Here is a 20,630-nt window from a genome sequence, read left to right as displayed (position 1 = left end):
GTGCTCAAGATTTACTTTCTGGCTGTATGTGTAGGAATCACTGTGGTGGTGCTCAGAGGACTATTTGTAGTTCTAGAGATCAAACCAGGGTCGATTTCATACATGGCAGCTGTTCACCCTCTGTACGCTCTCTCCAATTTCATCACCCTGTTTTAGTAGACGTGAATTTTCAGATTATACTGTATTCTCAAAACACTGAATTTTTGCATTTTTGAAAGAAAAGCTTTGTCTAGGAAAGTGAAAACAAATTATTAGTAACACCAGTGTATTTCATTCCCAGTGGCTCGTATGGAAAATAAAAATGTTGTGTTTCAGAAATTTACTGTAGTAGACAATCTGATTGATCTGTGGAGGACGTGGTGTTTAAAATACTATGACACCTTCCTGATTTATATATCACAGATTATAGCAGTCTTCTAAATAAAAATTATATTTTTATACAATCATAAATTTGGTTAAGTCTACCATTACTTAAAGTAGCATCTTGAAACTTTATCTTCTTTTGAAGGCTTTTGCTCTTTACCAATTTCTTAATTTCATCTCTTCCCAAGGAGGTAATCTGCACTCAAGATTTTTTGTTTGTTTTAACATTAACATTTTCCTTCAATTTGGTGATCTTCTTGTTAGTACAGGTGAAATATCACTCAAATTTTCTGTCCAATTGTAATAGTAATTCTGAAGTTCAGTTTAGTGTTAAAATTGTCTTTGAAAGCCAAAGTATGTTTTTCATAAATTAATAAGTTTCATAAGTTAAAAAATGTGATCAGGGGCCAGAGAGATGGTACAAGGGTTAAAGTACTTGCCTTTCGTGTATTTGATCCTGGTGTGATCCCGGAAGCCTCATGGTCTCCTGAGCACTGCAGGGAGTAACCCCCAGGCACCACTGTGCGGATAAAGATAAATTTTAACTGAATTTATTTATGAAGTATAAAAGGTGTTATTATATGTCATATTATAGGCCATAAATTTTTATAAGCAGAGTGACTTTCTACTAATATTTGCTGAATTTTGATATTTCTTAGCATTCTTTTTTCAGTTTTCATGTTATAGCTATCCCGTACAAAACCTGTGTGTGAGAGTTGAGGGGAGGGAGCTGCGTGTTAAAATGCTTACCAGAATTTCTTTATTGTATGTTAATATATTGATGTCTTTCATTAGATTTTTCTGTCTTCTCTGTAGGTGTATGTCATTTTTTTTGTTTTGTTTTGTTTTGCATGACTTGTGATCGTATAAACCTTGGAATCCCACTTAACCATATGACTAGTATTTGGGGGAGGGGACCTCTCCTGTGGGGAGCAGGCACCCAGAGGCTACCCCCTGTGCTACTTGAACTGGCATTGTAGGCCAGATGGTTTTAGCACACAACCCATTGATGGTTGACACTAACCAGCAGTACTGGGGGACTCCCTTAGGAATTAGACCTGGGGTCTCCCAATGCAAAGTTGGCACTGCAGCTCTTCACACTATCTCCTAACCCCCTTTATGGCTAAATTTAATTTTTGCCATTGAAAGGGATCATTTTCACAAGAACACAGTCTATATATTTTCATATATCCGGTTTTCATATATCAAATTCTTTGACTTTTGACTCTGCTAATAATATCAGTAGCCTTTGAAACCCAGAGGAAATGGTGTTTTTTGTTAGAGAATACTTAGAGTACATCTCGCCTGTGTATTAAGATACATCATATTGGCAGTCATTTTAGTTTTTTGTTGTGTTTTGTGAACACATACAGCAGTGCCTCAGAGCTTTTCCTTCTGGCTCTGCAATCAGGGATCATTTTTGGCAGGATTTAGGAGATTATATGTGGTGCTGGCAATTGAACCTAGGTCATCCATGTGCAAGACAAGTGCCTTACCCACTGTACTATCTCTTTAGCTCCTGTCACTCATCTTGGTGAGTGTTTTTATGTATATGAATCTTATGGGTTAAGGTGGAAACCTCTTATTATGAATTCTTTTCTTTATGTGAGTTCTTTCCCCCTCAGATTGTTAAGTAAAAATAATACTCTGCAGTAGATTTCTGCAGTATGAAATGAGATTGTGTGCATGAAAATATGTTAACACAGAGACTTTCTTACCCAGAAATAAACAGAGTTAATTCTTGACTATCCTATTACAGATCTTTTACTGGTTTTTGGAATAGAAATAGAAAGTATATGTATTGAGTTTGTAATCTATTTGGGGATGCAAGAATGAATGTATCTGAAATTACTCTAACCAACTAGATATATTTTTATTTAGTTACATACTTATAAAGTGTATCATTTTATCCCAGTCCAGCAGAGTTGAAAAGAGTAGTTGTTTTCCTGTTTGTAAATATATAAACAAAGCAGATTTGCAGTAGGAAATTGTGATGTGGTAAAGGAGAAGAGATAGTTTTTATGTAGAGGGGAAAATGTTTAAAATAGTGACAGTTATGTAGTGTGAGTCTCAAATTCTGAAGAGCTTTGAATGATAAATTTTTTTTTTGTCTTTTCCTCAAGGAACTAAAAAAGGGTAAGATATACCATATATGTATGTGAAATTAGAAAGCAAAGTATGAAATTATTGTATCCATGTCTAGATTGCAGTATTCAAATGAATACTAAAGTTTAGATTCTGTTTGATGGGCGTTATTGGTAACATCAGTTTTCCTTGTAAAGGATACAATATTAGGGAAAATTTTTTATTGAATAAGTTACTTTTAGACACAAAAAATCTTTGTGTATATCAGGCAAATTAAATTTATAATTCAGTTTTATGGTTTTTAAAATAGGAAACTTTCTCAAATTTAATCAAAGTTTAATAAAAGATTAAAATTAAAATCAAAGATTGAAAAGTAAATTTTAATTAAAAAATTAGACTAGGCCATCTTACAGTGCAACAAAGAAGAAAACCGGCTGGGAGGGCGCCACAGCTCTCGGAGAATGCTCTGGTCCCAAACAGAGCTGATACCACCGGGAGGTCCCCGATGGGGTAGGTGCTGCATCCCGCCTTCTCCAGATGGAACCCCAATGACCATGAGCCTGCTAGCGGCCCACAGGACATTCTTTCCAAAGATGTCACACATAAGCGGCCGCGCGACATCTCCTTATATACAAAGTGATCAATGAAAAGTAAATCATCCAATGTTTCTCCCTGAAAATCAGACTTAACTCTTTTGCAAATCACAACACCCAAAAGGAGAGAGAGAACAGAGGGGAATGCCCTGCCACAGAGGCAGGGTGGGATGGGGGAAATAGGGGGTGGGAGGGATACTGGGATCCATGGTGGTGGGAAATGGGCGCTGGTGGAGGGATGGGTATTCGAAATAAATAAAAAAAAATTAGACTACTCTGTGACGATTAGAGGACATGTTGGATATAAAAATTGATGTCTCAAGTGCACAGTTAACAAAAGGCATGAGTAAATGTCATTTTTTCATTTGACTTTTGACTCTACTGATAATATCAATAGTCTTTGAAATGCAGAGGAAATGGTGTTTTTTGTTACAGAATACTTAGAGTTGAAATTCACTTTGTATTTCTCTTGGTGGACCACACCCAGCAGTATCAGGGGTCACACATCCAGTGTCCTTGGGGCTCCCTGCTGTGCTGAGTTCTGAACCTAACCTCCTGTGTGCCAAGCTTGTACTGCAGCTTTTATCTGTCCCGTTGGTCCTTTATATCTCTCTTTAAAAATATACAGGTACTGCTACACAAGTTGGACAAAGTTGTTGAGATGTCAGATTCCAAATTTTGGAGGGGAAGCAGGTTGGGCTACTCCTGGCTCTGCTCTGGAGAGAACCCTGGTAGCACTTGGGGGGCCATCTGCAGTGCTGTTTGCACAGGAAGCACCTTTCCTCTCAGGCCTCAGATGCCAATTTCTTGACGAGACCTGTTTCACACACTGCTCTTCCCCTTTCAGGAGAATCTCTTTACCCTTCGTCCTTTCAGATATGATTTCTCCTAAGGAGCCTGTCTCCTTTCTCAGCTATTACTGTTACTTCTAAGGTCCTATAAAATGCGGTGTGTATCTTATTTTTTTAAATCATTTTGCTTAGTGTTTGGTTAGTTAAAATTATACTATGTGTTTCAATCATGACTCATCTTTTTGTCTAACCTATAATAGATGTTCACTGGTTATTGAAAAGATCTGAATGGTGTAGTAGTGCTGATGAGGGGCATGCAGATCAGAAAATGGTTTCACTCTTAGATGTTCCTGAAGGAGGAAGTTTACTTGAAAATGCTAGAGTTTTAGGTTTACCTCCGTCTTATTTAGATATGCTTTCTTGTCTAACAAGAATTAACTATCAGGTACTATTTTCATATGTATTAGGCATGACTATTACATTTAACTTTCTACTGTGCCTATTTTTGGTTGTTCTGTAACTATAAAAATTAAATTGCAAAATTACAAAGACATGTGAAGTCTTACCTATTTTTGGTCAAAGGACTGCAGCATGTGGGAGGCCTGGGTTGGAGGCCCAGCACCGCATGGTCCCTTGAGAGGTGCCAGAAAGTATATACCCTTCCACCCCCTCCCCACCCTAGCACAGCCAAACACACACAAAATCTCCAAGAGATTTTTTCCCCAGTATTAATTTAGCTGTCAGAACTATTTGCTACTAGGTATTATTGCATAATCAAAGTTTAATAATTGCCACCTTAAAAAAATCAGTAAAGTTAAATTACATTTATTTTTCTTTTTTAAAATGACAAGGAAAAAGGCTTTGGGAAAATTTTTATCAGAACTTATTTAAAAGAGGGGCCAGAGAGATAGTACAGTGGGTAGAGCCTTGCACACAGCCAACCCGGGTTCAATACCCACCATCTCCTATGGTTTCCCCAAGCACTGCCAGGAGTAATTCCTGAGTGCAGAGCCAGGAATAACCCCCGAGCATCATTGGGTGTGACCCAAAAACCAAAAAAAGAAAAAACCTTAAAAGGGTTTTTTTTTTGGGGGGGGGGCATACTTGGTGGTGCTCTGGGTTTACTCTTGGCTCCAGAAGTGGGGTAGGGAGTAGGGGCTGATTTGGTGATGGGGATTGAACCCAGGTCACCAAATGCAAGGCAACTACTGTACTCTCTGGCCCTAAAAAGCTTGCAATTATATTTATAAGTAAGTAAAAGGCCCTCCCATTGATCATTGATTTGCTCGAGCGGGCCCAGTAACGTCTCCATTGGAGGCTTTGTTGTTACTGTGTCTGGCATATTGAATACGTCACGGGGAGCTTGCCAGGCTCTGCTGTGCGGGCGAGATACTCTCAGTAGCTTGCCGGGCTCTCCGAGAGGGGAGGAGGAATTGAACTCGGGCCGGCCATGTTGACTGCGTGCAGTCTGTGCTATCGCATATATATATATATATATATGTATATATACACACACACATACACACACACACACACACACTGTGCTATCGCATATATATATATACACACACACACACACACACACTCTTTTCACTTTTTTTTTTTTTAAAAAATTGGGGTTGTAGGCCACACCCAGTGATGCTCAGGATTTACTTTTGCCTTGCTTTGTTCTTGGTTGTGCCCAGGAGACCATAGTTGATGTCAGGAATCAGTTAAGATGGACCAGGTATAAGCTGACTCCTTAACCTATGTACTGTTTTTCTGGCTTTCTTTATACATTTGGGTTGTGACTTTTATCAGTGTTTTTCAGGAAAGCTTTTGAGTTATTTGGAAGAATATAAGTAAAATTGTAATAAAAAAATAAAAGCCCTAAAGGTTCATGTATTTGATGTTTCTAGATTGGACTCCTGCGTAGGCATTTCCATCTGTGGGAATCCCAAAGCCTTATATGGTCAAGACTTAAGACTTAGCTTTTAGACTTTCAGTGAAATGCAAGGCAGCTCTCCAAAAAAAAAAAAAAAGAAGAAAAATGAACTTCTGGCTTTCACTTCATCTTCAGTATTCTCTTGGCTGCTTTTATTGTCACAGTAGCTAAATTATAAGAACCTTATGTTCATTGGGAGTCTCACTAGTGGAAGGAATTCCTTTTGTGGCAGTAATTTTATGCTAGAATGCTAATGTTCCTTGAACAAAACAATGAATAATATTAGTTATATAATCAGTCTTTTAAATGGAAAGTAAAAGTCAAATTTACTTGCTTGAATTTTTACCTGTCTTGCATCTCGTGCTGTCTACTTAAGGGGGCAGAGGTTGAAAGTGAGCATTCAGGAGCTACAGTAATAGTCTTAAAAGCCTGTTAAAACAGAAATTTTGTCTATATGGGTGTGTGTTTATCAGCTCTGGCCATCTTTTGGGCTTTCTGTTTTATTTGGGGGCACTGAGGTTGAACCATACACAGGCTTTTTCTGAATTCATGAGAGACCTCCTGGGAGTGATTGTAAGCCTGTGTGTGGTGTTGGGAATTCATACTGGGGTCAGTGAAATGCAAGGCAAAGTGATTGGGCCCCTCTAGTCTTTTCTTTCCCCCCCTTTGAAGATGAAAGTTTTTTTCTGACTGATCATGAGTATTCTCTCTCTCTCTCTCTCTCTCTATATATATATATATATATGTAAAGTATATATATAAAACTAACATTAATACATCATAGGTACTACAATTCTTGGCATTATTTGCACTTTATAGAAAAGGGAAGGAAAATACTAGGACCCCTCCTAATTTAAGGAAATTGCAAGATGTTGAAGGAAAATTGCCAGATGTTCTGTCACTTTTTCAATCTACTGTCTTGTTTTATATGACTTGGACAAATTAATTTCTCAGCTACAAACCGACAAGTGACAAAGAATTGGCAACTTTTTTGTATTGTTTCATTTTGTTTGGGGGGCCATACCCAGCATTACTCAGGGCTTACTTCTGACTCTGTTCTCAAGGATCACAGTGCTTGGGGGACCATATGCAGTGTTATGAGTAGAACTGGGGTGTACAAGGCAAGATTACCTCCTATACTATTTTTTATGGTCCAGTAACATTTCTGAGTTAAAAAAGTCCTGAAAGTTAAGCAGAGTTATACTTGTAAGTTCTTTCATTCATTTGACATTTGGTTACTGTCTAATAATATATTCTCTGTACTCTTAGGAGTAGCAATAGGAAGCTTGTCCTTGAGTATTAATAGTGCAGTGAAATCAGGAGAGGAAAATGAATTCGGAAATAGTACTTGTGATCAGATATTTATAATACTGTGTTTTAACTGTGTGAAGAGTTATTGTATTGGTGTATTGGTCAGTGTATTGGTGAGTACCAACGCCAGGTTCTTCAGGTGTTCGGGTCTGACCTTGTCTTGCCCGGGTGCTGTTCACTTCTTTACCGATAAAATGGCATGTCGGATTTTGGAAGGGAGAACGTTGGGAACAACATATCCGTCTTACGAAATTTGGTATGTGGGCAGGTGGACATGGCTATCGAAGAGATCTGAGTAGAAGTCATGAATAATCTTGTCCATTGCCCTTCTGGATGATGTGATACATCCATCATGACGTCAGAGAGCAGTCATCTTGGTCTTGTAGTTGAAGGACAGACAGGCATTGCAAACGCTTTTCCCAGCTTCTGCTGCATCTGCCAGCTGTTCCTCTCTCTTTGAGAGACACATTACCTGTCTGAATGCAAGGTTCCGTCCCAATGGGAAACCAGGACTGTACTACTGTACTACTGTACAAGAAGTGAGACATCCACAACATTGGCAACTGTTACCTGATCTGCCTATTGTCTGTCATCTACAAGCTGTTCACTCGAGTCATCCTGAGTAGGATTGACAGAACACTAGATGAAGGTCAACCATGCGAGCAAGCCGGGTTTCCGCAAAGGATTCAGCACCATCGACCATATCCACACGATAGCCAAGCTCATTGAGGTTTCTTGGGAGTTCAAGATGCTGCTCTGTCTAACGTTCATTGATTAAAGAAGGCCTTTGATTCTGTTGAGACTAAAGCTGTCATCGAAGCCCTAGCCAATCAGGGCATTCAAACTCAATACATCAGGATCCTCCATGAGCTGTATTATGGATTCACTACCAGGATCTCATCATTCTACAGGGAGGTGATCATTGACGTCAAGAGAGGGGCTTGGCAGAGTGATACCATTTTACCGAAACTCTTCAGTGCCACCCTCGAGAACGTCATGCGATGACTAAAATGGGAAGGAATGGGAGTGAAGATAGGTGGTCGGCAACTACACCACCTCCGCTTTGCTGATGACATCGTTCTAATTACACCAAACATTAGCCAAGAAGCACAAACGCTGGCCGATGTCAACCATGAGTGTGGAAAGGTCGGACTACAGCTGAATCTCACGAAGACAGTGTTTATGAGAAATGGTCTCATTCCTGACGTTCCATTCACTCTCAACGGAATGAACATCTCCGGATGCAACAGTTATGTGTACCTAGGTTGAGAAGTCAAAATGATGAATGACTTGGCCACCTGAGTTGCACAGGAGGAAGAGAGCGGCTTGGAATACCTTCAAGAGCGTTGAGGACATAGCTAAGAGGATGAAGAATCTCCAGCTCCGGGCACATCTCTTCAATTCCACTTTTCTTTCTGCAGTAACATACGCCTCAGCGACCTGGTCCCTATGAAAACAGGATGAGAATGCTATTCTGGTCTCCCAAAGAGGAATCAAAGAGCTATGCTTTGGAGTATCACGTTTCACTCAAAAGTAAAGTAAAGTAAAGTAAAGACCCTCCCGTTGATCATCGATTTGCTCGAGCGGGCCCAGTAACGTCTCCATTGGAGACTTTGTTGTTACTTTGTTTGGCATATCGAATACGTCACGGGGAGCTTGCCAGGCTCTGCCATGGGGGCGAAATACTCTCGGTAGCTTGCCAGGCTCTCCGAGAGGGGCGGAGGAATCGAACTCGGGTCGGCCATGTTGGCTGCTTGCAAGGCAAACGCCTAATGAGAGAAAAAATTCAGAGTTCCGACCTCTGCTGACGATCAAGAATCAGGGATGCTGTCTCTTTTTCCAAGGTGTCAAAAATCAGATGGGCTAGACACGTAATGCAATTTGGAGACAACCACTGGACTGGAGCCATTACCGACTGGATTCCATGGGATGTCAAAAGATCGCGTAGCTGCCCACCTATGAGATGGTCGGGCTTCTTCGTCAAGAATGACCCTGAATGATCTGTTTGAGGCTGTTCCGTGTTCCTAGAAGGAGCAGACGCCATTGGGCTACACTGGCGGGAGACAGGGTTGAATGGATGTTACTGGCACCAGCTCGAGTTAATTGATGAGTAACTAACAGGATGTCAAATGATCAAGTTCTAACTGTATTAGTCACAAGTATACTCTGTTATACAGAAAATGGAGGAACATGTTCATTAACAAATTGGAAAAGGTGTTATAAATAAAAGTAATTTAAATTGCTTAAAAGAAGATGAAATTGAGTAACAATCTGTAGGGTTCAGCAGTGCCTTGGGGCTTGGTACCCTTTGTTTTCTTTCAAAGAAGTTAATAGTTCCTTTCATTCTTAGTTAATTCTTGTGATCAGAAAGATTAAACTTTTGTTACTGGGTTGCTTTTTCTTGGCAACTTAAAAGAGATAGTTCAGCAGGTAGGGTGCTTGCTTTGCACACAGGTGATTTTGATTTGATCCTAGGCACTGCATATAGTCACTGAGCCCTGCCCAGAATGATCACTGAGCATGGAACCAGGAGTAAGCCCTTGAGCACTGCCAGGAGTAGCACCCAAACCAAATTTTTCTTTTTTTCAAATTTTTTACTAGAGAGATAGAATAGGAATTGAATAGGAATTAAGGTGCTTGCCTTGCATATGACTATCAGAACCCCAATGCTACATATGGTCTCCCAGTACCACCAGAAATGAGTTTGCACCACTGGTCCCCCCACCCCCAAAATTTTTGTAGTTTTTTTTTTAGTACTGGTTATGTATGTGTGTGTGTTAAAAGTTTGTTCTTAATTTTATGCAGTCACTGGATTGTAAACTTACTCATGATTGGGTTTCGGCATAGTCATCACCAGTGTTTACTTCCTGCCACCAGTGTCTTCATTTTCCCTCCCATCCAAAAGCCTGCCTCCGTGACAGGCACTTTTTCATTTTTGGCACTGTGACTTACAGTACTATTATTGATAGGGTTTCATGCATTACACTTTACCAGCTTTCAGCACCACCTCCTCTTCCTAGCTGACTACTTCCTTCCACCATTGTTGCAATGGTCTCTTTGCTATCCATCACCCCCACCCCTCACTACATGTCAGGCTTCCTGCTGAAGATCAGACCAGTTCTCATCTTACTCATTTCTGTTGCCTTTGGGCATTTTTTGTTTCCCTGCTATATTTCTTTATATCCTGCATATGAGAAGGATCATTCTAAGTCAGTCTCTCTCCCTCTAACTTCACTCAGCATGATGCTCTCCAGATCTATCCACATAGCAGTAAATTAGCATGATTTTATCTTTCCTTGGGTTAAACATTTTTTTAGGTAGCTAGAGAACCATACAGTATAATGTAAGAGGTAAGACCACAGGTCACTCCTTACCGCAGAAACAGGAATAGCTGCTGAGAACCGTTGGGTGTGGCCCCAACCTACCTCCTCCCCACCCCCGCCCCTAAATAATGGTTCCCAAGTACCACCAGGAGTGATGCCTAAGCACAGACTAGAAGTAAGCCCTGAGTACCACCAGGTATGGCCCCAAAAGCCAAAAAATAAACCAAAACATGAACATTTAATTTTGAATGTACTGAGTTAGTGGATGAAGGACCTTGTTGACGAGTTCTACAATAAAGTAAGTAAAGTAAAGGCCCTCCCGTTGATCATCGATTTGCTCGAGCGGGCCCAGTAACGTCTCCATTGGAGACTTTTGATGTTACTGTGTCTGGCATATCGAATACTCTCGGTAGCTTTAATCCATTGATTCCTAAATTTTATTGTTTTGAAGTTTTTATTCCCCCCAGTTGTAAAGCAACTTTGGGAAATGAGGTTTTTTTGTAACCTAAATTGCTTTTTTAAGGGAGCCATATTGGTACTGTTTTCAGGAGGCAAATTGAAAATGTAGGTCTTATTCTGCCTTGTTGCTCTCTTTTGTGAATTAGATGGTACTCTACATTTAAGGGATGTCAAAACTTTATTATTTGTAAATGTAAAGTATTAGCATCTTTTCAGAGATTGGGGAAATTTCTTTTTTGGTGTGGATGGGGTCACACCTAGTTTTGCTCGGAGGTTACTCCTGCCTCTGTGCTCAGAAATTATTCATGGTGGTGTTCAGAGGACACTGGGGATCCAACCCAAGTCAGTTGCATGCAAGACAGGCGACCTACCCATTGTAATATTTCTCTGACCTTGGTTGGGGAACCACTCTTAAATTCATGAATTATGTAATTATATATACATATTCCCATTTCCATATGGCAAGAATGTATGTATAAACTGAATTATTTTGCTTTGCATAGGTTTCTGGGTCGTTCCTGGCGAGGGCTGTGGGGTTCAGACAGACCATAGAACTGCTAGAGAACAAACCAGGTCAGCCATATGCAAGGCAAGAATCCCTGTATGATGTCTCTAGTGTCCTGTTCCTTATTTTTCCTGCTATTAATAGCCTCACTGTTAAAGTAAATTTTGAAGGAATAATTTTTATAGAATAATTTTTATTAGAATACCTCTAGTTACAAGGATACTCTTTTTGTGTTTCTTATTTTATTAATGAAACATGAGTTTCATGAAACTGGCACATTATCAGGTGATTATTCTGAATTAATAATTTCAGATTATTTTACTAATAAGAAATGAAGGGTGACATTTAGGATTAAGGATTAAGAGTTTTTAGTTTGTGGAAATGGAGAAATAGGTCCAAATTGCGACCAAAATAATTGGTCAGATAATTCTCAGAACCTTCTAAGAGTAATTGGAATACAGGGGAAAAAGACTAAGATGGGAATATGATGTTCACACAGCAGCTGAAACAATGAAAACTGATGTAAAATTCTTATGTGTTCACCAGAAGTAAAACAATGTAGTTGTTTACTGCTTAATATTTATTCTGTACTTCAGGGATTTAAGAATGGTTTGGGTCAGCATTCTTTAAGCCTTTTACACTTGAGAACTGGTACCTGGCTGCTTACAGACTAGCAGCTGTAACCATGCCATAGACAGTGATTTTTAACCATGCTGTACCTGCACACCAGCTTTTGAAGATCACTGGTTTAGCTCACCAGTTTATAGATGAGGGTTTCTCTTGAGATTACCCACAGGTTATTGACTGGGGATTTTGGTCTCATTTTAACACTTAGGGTGGAGGTTGGCAAGATCTTGCATCCTTACTTCCTGGACATCTTAATAGGAATGCCTCTAGAAAATGGCAGTTGAGTTCTCCCAGGCTGTGAGTTATCTGAGAGGAAGAGTGCATGCCAGAATGAAAGCTACAGTTTTATAATATAATCTCAAAAGTGAAATCACGTGGTGTTTTTAAAGCAGATCTCTCGGTTTGGCCCAGACTCAAGGGAAGACTTTTTAAGTACCATGTTTACAATACTGCTAATGTTTGAGGAATACTTTATTGCTCCTTACCCCCCACCAGAGTATCAGCATCCCTCTACCACTGTCTCTAGGTCCTCTTTCTTCGTAGCACACTTAATTTGGTTTGGTTTTGGAGGGAGACCTTTGTCTTGAGCCACGTCCACTGGTGCTTAGGACTCTCTCTTGAACGTGCTAGGAGAACCCATATGTGGTGCCTGCAATCAAATCAAGCACTTTAATCTCTGTATTATCTCTCTGGTCCCTCACTCAGTTCTGTAGGCAGATTCAAGGTCTGTTGTTACTGCCAAGAGGAAGGAGTTTTTACACAGGATTTCACTGTCCTGAGATAGGCGTCATTGCCATTTGAGAGGCTACCTACTCGCAGCAAACAAGCAATATTTTGTTCTAATGGATATTCCTTGATTTTTCAGTTGTTTCCTATTTGGTATACCTTATTTATTAAGAACTGGTTATTTCTCCTTTTCTACTATTCAAAGAACACTTAAGGACTGGTGAGATAACTCAGAGGGCTGGAGCACATCTTTTGCATGCATAAGCTCTGTGTTCAGACCCCCTCACTACATGTGCTGCTAGGTGTGTACTGCCTCCTACAAAATACTAAGGTAATCATAGTTTCCATGCTTCAAAGGCCGGAAAATAGCTCAGAGGAGTGGAGCTTAGGTTTTGCATGCGGAAGCCCCAGTTCAAGTCTGTAACCTAACACCATCAGGTCATGCAGATGCCACTGGGTGTAGCACCCCTGAGAATAGCTGGGCATGGTCTAAAGAATAAAAAGGAAACAACAAAAAGTAATATCAATTATATCTTTGATGGTTGAACTTTTCTCTTTGTGTCTTTGTTCTCTCTCTCTCTCTCTCTCTCTCTCTGAATGTTTAGTGCACTTCATACTTTTTGACTTGAAAGTATGAACCCTTGCATTCATTGTTAATTCTTCCATCAGTGGTACCAGAAATCTCTATAATCTCTATAAACTGACTTTTTACTACTGTATTGTTCTTAAGTTATTTAAATTTTTCTTTTATATCTGTTAATCTTACCCTCCTAATTAGATTATAGGCATTCAGAGAGCTGCTACATATGACTTTCAATCTAACGGAAATTTATTAAAGTAGCACTGTTGGATGTTGTATTATAAGATAGTTTCTCTTTTTAAAGGATCATATAGTCTGCTTGGGAGAAAAGACTGAAACACTCAAAACAATAAGTCAGCCTGCCTCATAGTTTTCTGTACACAGATTAAATCATAAATGCCTACTCATTAAGAAGCTAGCACTTTCTTTTTAGTCATTCTACATTTATTATACGTTTACTATAAGCCACATTCTATCCATGAAGGATACAAAGATTATATTCTTTTTTTTTTTTTTTTGGCTTTTTGGGTCACACCCAGCCTATGCTCAGGGGTTACTCCTGGCTCTGCACTCAGGATTCACTCCTGGCGGTGCTTGGGGGACCATATGGGATGCTGGGAATCGAACCCGGGTCAGCCGCGTGCAAGGCAAACGCCTTACCCATTGTGCTATTGCTTTAGCCCCCAAAGGTTATATTCTTTAGTATTGTTCTTTATACCTACAAAAAGGTTGTGTTTCAGTGCATTACACATGGGGGGGGCAGTCAGTACATCCCTGTTGTGAGAGATTATGGTCAGTCCAAATGTTCATTTAAGATTCTAAACTTCAAGGGAAATGTAACCAAATCCCAAATTAAAATATTAACTTCTAAAAATTAAATTCTAGATTTTACTTATCACTTTTACTTATCACTTTATAGCTCTTCAACAGTAAAGGAAATAAATTGTAATAATAATTATTTTAAACGTTGACTGTTGGGTAAAATATGGGTGTTTAAGTGGAGTTTATTTATTAGATTCATTTCCCTCCCTTGAAAATTTTATTGTTTTGTTTCCTCTTTGATAAGTTTGGCACTTTGTTTGGTTTTGGTTTTGAATTTTGGGCTATGTCTGGTGGGGTTCGAGGGACCTCAGGGACCCCTCACTTAGGGCTTAGGGATTGCTTTCTAGCAATGGTCAGACTGTGAATGAACCAGAACTTCTTGCTTACAAAACCATTTATTTTCAACCCTCTGAATCATTTCCTCAGTTGGAGATTGTTTTTTAGAGTGTTTCACATATTTAATTTATTCTATAAACACTTGTATTATATCTAACACAACCCAGTTTGGGCATTGTTTCCTTTATTTTGTCTAGTATTAAAATGAGTCATTTTTTCTTAATTCAAATGAATTTTCAGCGGCTTTTACATGATCTGGTTTAAACTTTTCCATAATTTTATCATTTTGAATATATGATTAGTAATGAGAATACATGTTTGTTTTTATATAGAGATTCTTGTCTGCTTTATATGTTAAGAGAATAGAAAGACAAAAAAATATAATGTTAAACTTGTTTGACATAAGTGAACATGATAGATGACCTCTTAAGATTACATACGCTTTTTGATCTGCAAATCTTACTGCAAGGCTAAGATATTAATTTTCTTTTAGTATTAGGCTTTTAGTTGGAGTTCTATTTTTCTGATCAAAAACCTACCCATAGTTCTTCCTTTATGTTCAAGTTAAGTTTTCTCTTACAAAAGAACACATCTTAACCATCACCTTTCTCTTAAAGTGTACGGACATCTTTTCACACTCGGTACTTAGGGTACAGACTGTTTCTCTAGTATGTCTGCAAATTTCTGTTCCATCTGTTAAACAGAACTGAGTTTTCCTAAGTGTTATGTAGAGTTGTTGGAGGAGGAAATTGATTTGAGGAATATCTGCACTCAAATTATTTTGTCCTTTATCAATAATTGTGTGGGCACAAATGTTGCTGTTAATCTTCAGTGTATATTCTTTGAGTCTGTATATGGTCACGGTCCTCCTATTGTTCATCGATTTGCTCAAGCAGGCCCAGTAACGTCTCCATTGGAGACTTTGTTGTTACTGTGTCTGGCATATCGAATACATCACGGGGAGCTTGCCAGGCTCTGCCGTGTGGGCGAGATACTCTCAGTAGCTTGCCAGGCTCTCCAAGAGGGGTGGAGGAATCGAACTCGGGTCGGCCATGTTGGCTGTATACAAGGCAAACGCCCTACCGCTGTGCTATCACTCCAGCCCGAGTATGTATACAAAAAATGTACTCTATTAGAATTGAATGCAACCAGGAAAGTTGTTTTTGCAGTCTTTTGAAAAATACTGTGAACATTTTCCCCGTGTCCTTTTATAGAGAATCATTTCGTATTGACTTAACAGTAGTCTTTATCTCTTAATAACAGTGCTACATTTATATTTATGATAAAAATCTGAACATTGTTTTGAGTCGTGAAGCAATATAAAAATTAAGAAAAGAAGAGCTGAATATGATAACATAGTCTTGAGGCATAATAATGATTAAGCTTATAAATCAGCCTGATATTTCAGCTGCTTCATTATTACCTAGCTCAAAAATATTTTATAAACTACTTTCTTATATTTTGTTTGTTTGATAGGGTGAAGGGGAAATAATGAGGTGCCAGAAATTGAACCCAGGACTTCAACATACAACATATGAACTTTACTACTGAGCTATAAGCTCCAGCCATTATTGTCTAATGTAGCAGAATTTTCATACTATCATCTTTTGTTATTAGACAGCTTGTGGATCTGAATATCTCCTATAGTTAATATTAAACAGCTAAAGTTTTCCCCTCAAGATTGTATACTAAGTCCCATATGTTAACTTAGAGTATGTTATTTGTATATTCATTTCTGTAAGGTTCAATATAAAGTACTATTGTTGACAGTGGACACTGTGGGGATCTTGCCATTGGGTTTTTATAACTCATTCCAAGTTATAAGACGGAGGATCATAGATGCTTAAGAATGTTAATTGAACATAATAATGTAATAGGGAATTATTACTAATTTCTTCTACTTGAAGAATAACACTAAAGCCCCCAAATATTAAATCAGTTATCCATAGCTACCAAATTTTTAGCAGAACCAGAACTACACCTTAGAACCCAAACATTCCTTGTCAGTTCTTTAATATTTTGAGTGTACTTTGTCCTTAGTGCTTTTCTTGACATTGGTTTTGTCTTTTTGGGGTCGGAGTGTGGAACGCAGAACTGGTAGTGCTTGGTGGTTTAGTTACCTCTGGTTCTGCACTCAGGAATTACTCCTGGACCTCAGGAGACCATGTGGCGTTCCTGGGATCGAAACTTTCACTGCAAGCAAGGGAAGCACTCTATCTGAGGCACTATCAATCTGGTCCAGTTTTCTTACCTCTCCCTGACACCTAACCCAAGAAAATACTACGAAAAGCATTTTCTTTTGCTTCCGTGATAGGAGAATTAGTTTGACTTGTCCAGCACTTCTTAAATGCCAACCTTGCATGATATCCTGTTGCATAGCCTGCAAAAAAAGAGGGGGTGGGTGGGAAGTAGATTTGATAAATTTCCAACATATTGGGAAATAGTTATATGTGTAAAATGAACCTCTTGGAATCTGAATATCTATGCTTGAATCTAGAATAATGCAGAGTTCTTGTTCTTATAATGTGTTTTATGAGGATAATGTAAGTCAGTAAAATAAAGCAATAGTCATGCCACCTGGCGCAGAATAACGTGTTATAAAAGTTCCCTTATTTTCTACTGGATATGGTTCTCACACATTTTCTTAGGATTTCTTTATGCTATTAAAAATTATAGAAAGACCCTAAGAGGTTTTGTTCTGTGGATTGTCTTTTTACTATTTTGTCAAAGACATAAGTAAAAACAGCTTTAAGAAATCACGTATATGTAGTGATGAATAAAAATGACGCTAACAGTATTTTTGTTGCTGTCCTGATTTGTGCTAAGGTTTAACCAGTTTTACCACAGGTGGTTTGTACCTCAAGTACTCATGTCAACATGGTGAAAAGAGGAAATTACTAAGTTGTTAGTTTGAAAATAGTTTTGACCTTGTCAACTTCCTGATTTATTTTCTGCTCTGTGCTCATGGATCACATTTTGGAAACCACACTGTAGATGATATTATTGAGTCTAGATTGCCATATATACCTTGTTTTCATGTTAATGTCTTCTTGCTTTCTTCCTGGGGTTGGTGTGAAAAACTCTAGTCATACACAGTAGTGTTATATGTGTTTAGTTTGGTTTTGGTTAGGAGCCACACCTAGCAGTGCTTAGGTGACTGTGTGGTGCAGGGGATTGCACCCAAATCTCCTGAACGCAAAACATGCGCTCAGCCTATAGATATCTCTCCAGTCCCCATATGTATCTTCTAAGCAACCTTCAAATTTAACTAGTACCATTGTTCCATTTTATGTCAACACAATCAAGAATAATTTACAGGGAATAGTAATGTTAAGAATAACTGTAAAATAAGAAAGTTTGTTCTTTTGGGAATGTCGGTTGATTTTTTTTTCCCATTTCTGTTTGATTTTAGGCTTGTATTGATGACAATGTTGATATGGTGAAGTTTCTGGTAGAAAATGGAGCAAATATTAATCAGCCTGATAATGAAGGCTGGATACCTCTGCATGCAGCTGCTTCCTGTGGATATCTTGATATTGCAGAGTAAGTCAGTTCTGTATTTACTTTAAATGCTTTTATAGATATAGATATTTTATAGAAATTATTACTTAAAATAAATGAATGTTCTTGTACTACCTTTATTCATGAGGGTTATTCTTTCAAACAAAGAGAATAAGTTCTTGGAAATTCAAACACGTAAGTCTCTTCTGTTATCCACGACTTTTGTCTGTTCATACTTTATATTGATGTAACTAATTCTGCATCTCTTTCCTTTTAAATATATATTGCTCTTGAGAGCATTGTCAAGTGATTCAAAGTTAATATTTAGTCTTTAGAGTTATGAATTGTTAGGGGAAATTAAAGAATTATTCTGTGTATGTGGTTTAATGGCTGTTCCTTTATTTTTATTTCTTTAATTTTTATTTAATACCCATGAAATGACAATGTTCATCCTGATTGAGTTTCAGATACACAATGTTTTAACACCAGTCCCGTCACCAGTTTCTACTTTTCTCCACCCACAGGCAAGCCGACAGCCCTGTTTGCCTCCCACCCACCAGTCTGCTGTTTTTTTAAAAAACACCTTTTAAATGTTTCACACTGGTTTGTAGTACTGTTACTTGATAGTTTCATGCTTTACCATCACTTTACCATCTTTCAGTACCACCTCCTTCTCCCAGTTGACTACTTCCCTTCACCATAGTTGCTGCCCCTTCTGAAACTTGACCAGTTTATGTTCCCTGATTCGATTGTCTTTGGGCATTTATTATTCCACCATATTTCCTTTTGTCTCACTTTGTTATTCCACTGTTATATTTCCTTATATCTCAGTTATGAAGGAGGTGATACTGCATCAGTCTCTCTCTCTGACTCAGCACTTAGTATGATGCTCTCCAGATCTATCCATATGTCAACATATTGAGTGGTTTTATCTTTCTTATAAGAAAGTAATATTCCATTGTATATATACCATAGTTTTTTTGCAAGAAGTTTCCAAGAAAGGTCATCTGTTCCTGGACTCTTAGGTTGCTCCCAGATTTTGGCTATTGTGGATAGTGCTGCAAAGAACATAGGGCGCTAATGTCTTCTCCATTTTGTTTTTTGGCCTTGGGGTATATTCCAAGAAGTTGGAACTGCTGGGTCAGATGGAATGTCAATTTTTAGTTTAGGTTTTTTTTTTTTTTTTCCTTTTAAATGAATGTCTAGAAAGTCTGGACCAGTCGAAATTCCCACCAGCAGTGACTGTGTGTCCCTATTTCCCCATATAAAGATGTTAGTTCTCCAGTTACTCAATATATTTGTGCTTGCCTTGCACATGGCTGACCTGGGTTCGATTCCCAACATCCCATATGATTCCCCGAGCACCGCCAGGGGTAATTCCTGAGTGCATGAGCCAGGAGTGACTCCTGTGCATCACCAGGTGTGACACAAAAAGCAAAAGAAAAAATAAAATTCAAACTTCTGAGCTTGAAAAGACAGTAATACGCATAGACTTGATTGATGAGTCATTGTGTCATTTGGGCTGATTTTGGTTGTAAGTAACATCAAATTTAAAATGATCTGAAGGGTAAGGGGAATTGATGTATGGTATATTTATGTAGTTTAGCAGAAGTACATTCAGGATATTGAGATACTGCACGATATCATCAGAGTCCTGGGTTTGTAGGGTTATTTTTTTGGCTTTTTGTCTTGTTTTTTGTAGTTTTCATTAGCCAGAGTAAGTCTGTCTGTCTATCCACTGTGTCTATGTTTGGTACAAATTTTATAGGAAAAAAATAAATTCTTCTTTGGGATGGGGAGGCAAATATACAAGGCAAGCAACCTGAGTGCTGTGTTTTATAATTTACATAAAAAAACAGATTCTGGGACTGGGAGATAATTCAAAGTGAATGCTTGATTGAAGTTCCATTCCCAACACCATGTGATTCCCCAAGCACTGCCCAAAGCAAAAACAAATACCATGTTCTAATGCTAATTCTTGCTCCTACCATCCTTTTTCCTCCCAGTGCCAATTCAGGGGTGGGGAAGGCGGGTGAGGGGGAGGTACTCAGGGCCCATATGGGGCTGAGGATTGAACTTGGGGCTTTAAGATATGTGTTGTATATGCTTTATCTCTTGAGTTCACCCATTTGTTTAAAAAATTACTTTTTTTGATTTTTTTTTTCCGGTCCCATTCAGCTGTGCTGTGGGGACTACTTCCAGCTCAGTGCTTGGGAGTCCTTCCTGGCAGTGCTCAGGAGATCATGCTCTTGCTCTGGATCAAATTGAGCCTCCAGAATGCAGAGCAGGTGCTTAGCACATGAAGCACTCTCTTCCTTCTCCCTTTTTATGTTATTACATAAAGTAAGTTCTTACGGGGCGTTCGCCTTACACGCGGCCAACATGGCCGACCCGAGTTCGATTCCTCCGCCCCTTTCGGAGAGCCGGGCAAGCTACCGAGAGTATCCGATATGCCAGACACAGTAACAACAAAGTCTCCAATGGAGACGTTACTGGGCCCGCTCGAGCAAATCGATGATCAACGGGAGGGCCTTACCCTTTGTAGATAAATGATAGACTGTCAACTTGTGTACTGACTGCTGTGTTTTATAGTTTACATAAAACACCAGATTCTGGAACTGGGAGATAGCTCAAAGGGAGCTCCTTAATGGGTTATTCTAGTGATTAGAAATATATAGTGAAAT

General features: G+C 38.8%; 1 protein-coding gene across 3 annotated transcripts in view; it reads left to right on the top strand.

Annotated features, from left to right (window-relative positions):
• The window catches only part of PPP1R12A (protein phosphatase 1 regulatory subunit 12A), a 133,209-nt gene that overhangs the window by 22,974 nt on the left and 89,605 nt on the right, over window positions 1–20,630 (top strand). For all 3 annotated transcript variants that reach the window (XM_056114687.1, XM_056114696.1, XM_056114677.1), the window contains exon 2: window positions 17,858–17,988. In XM_056114687.1, the coding sequence (XP_055970662.1) occupies window positions 17,858–17,988 (131 nt within the window). The remainder of the gene's footprint in view (window positions 1–17,857; window positions 17,989–20,630) is intronic.

This window comes from Sorex fumeus, unplaced genomic scaffold, assembly GCF_029834395.1.
Source record: "Sorex fumeus unplaced genomic scaffold, SorFum_2.1 ptg000003l, whole genome shotgun sequence".
NCBI lineage: Eukaryota > Metazoa > Chordata > Mammalia > Eulipotyphla > Soricidae > Sorex > Sorex fumeus.
This window is presented reverse-complemented; position numbering and strand designations above follow the sequence as displayed.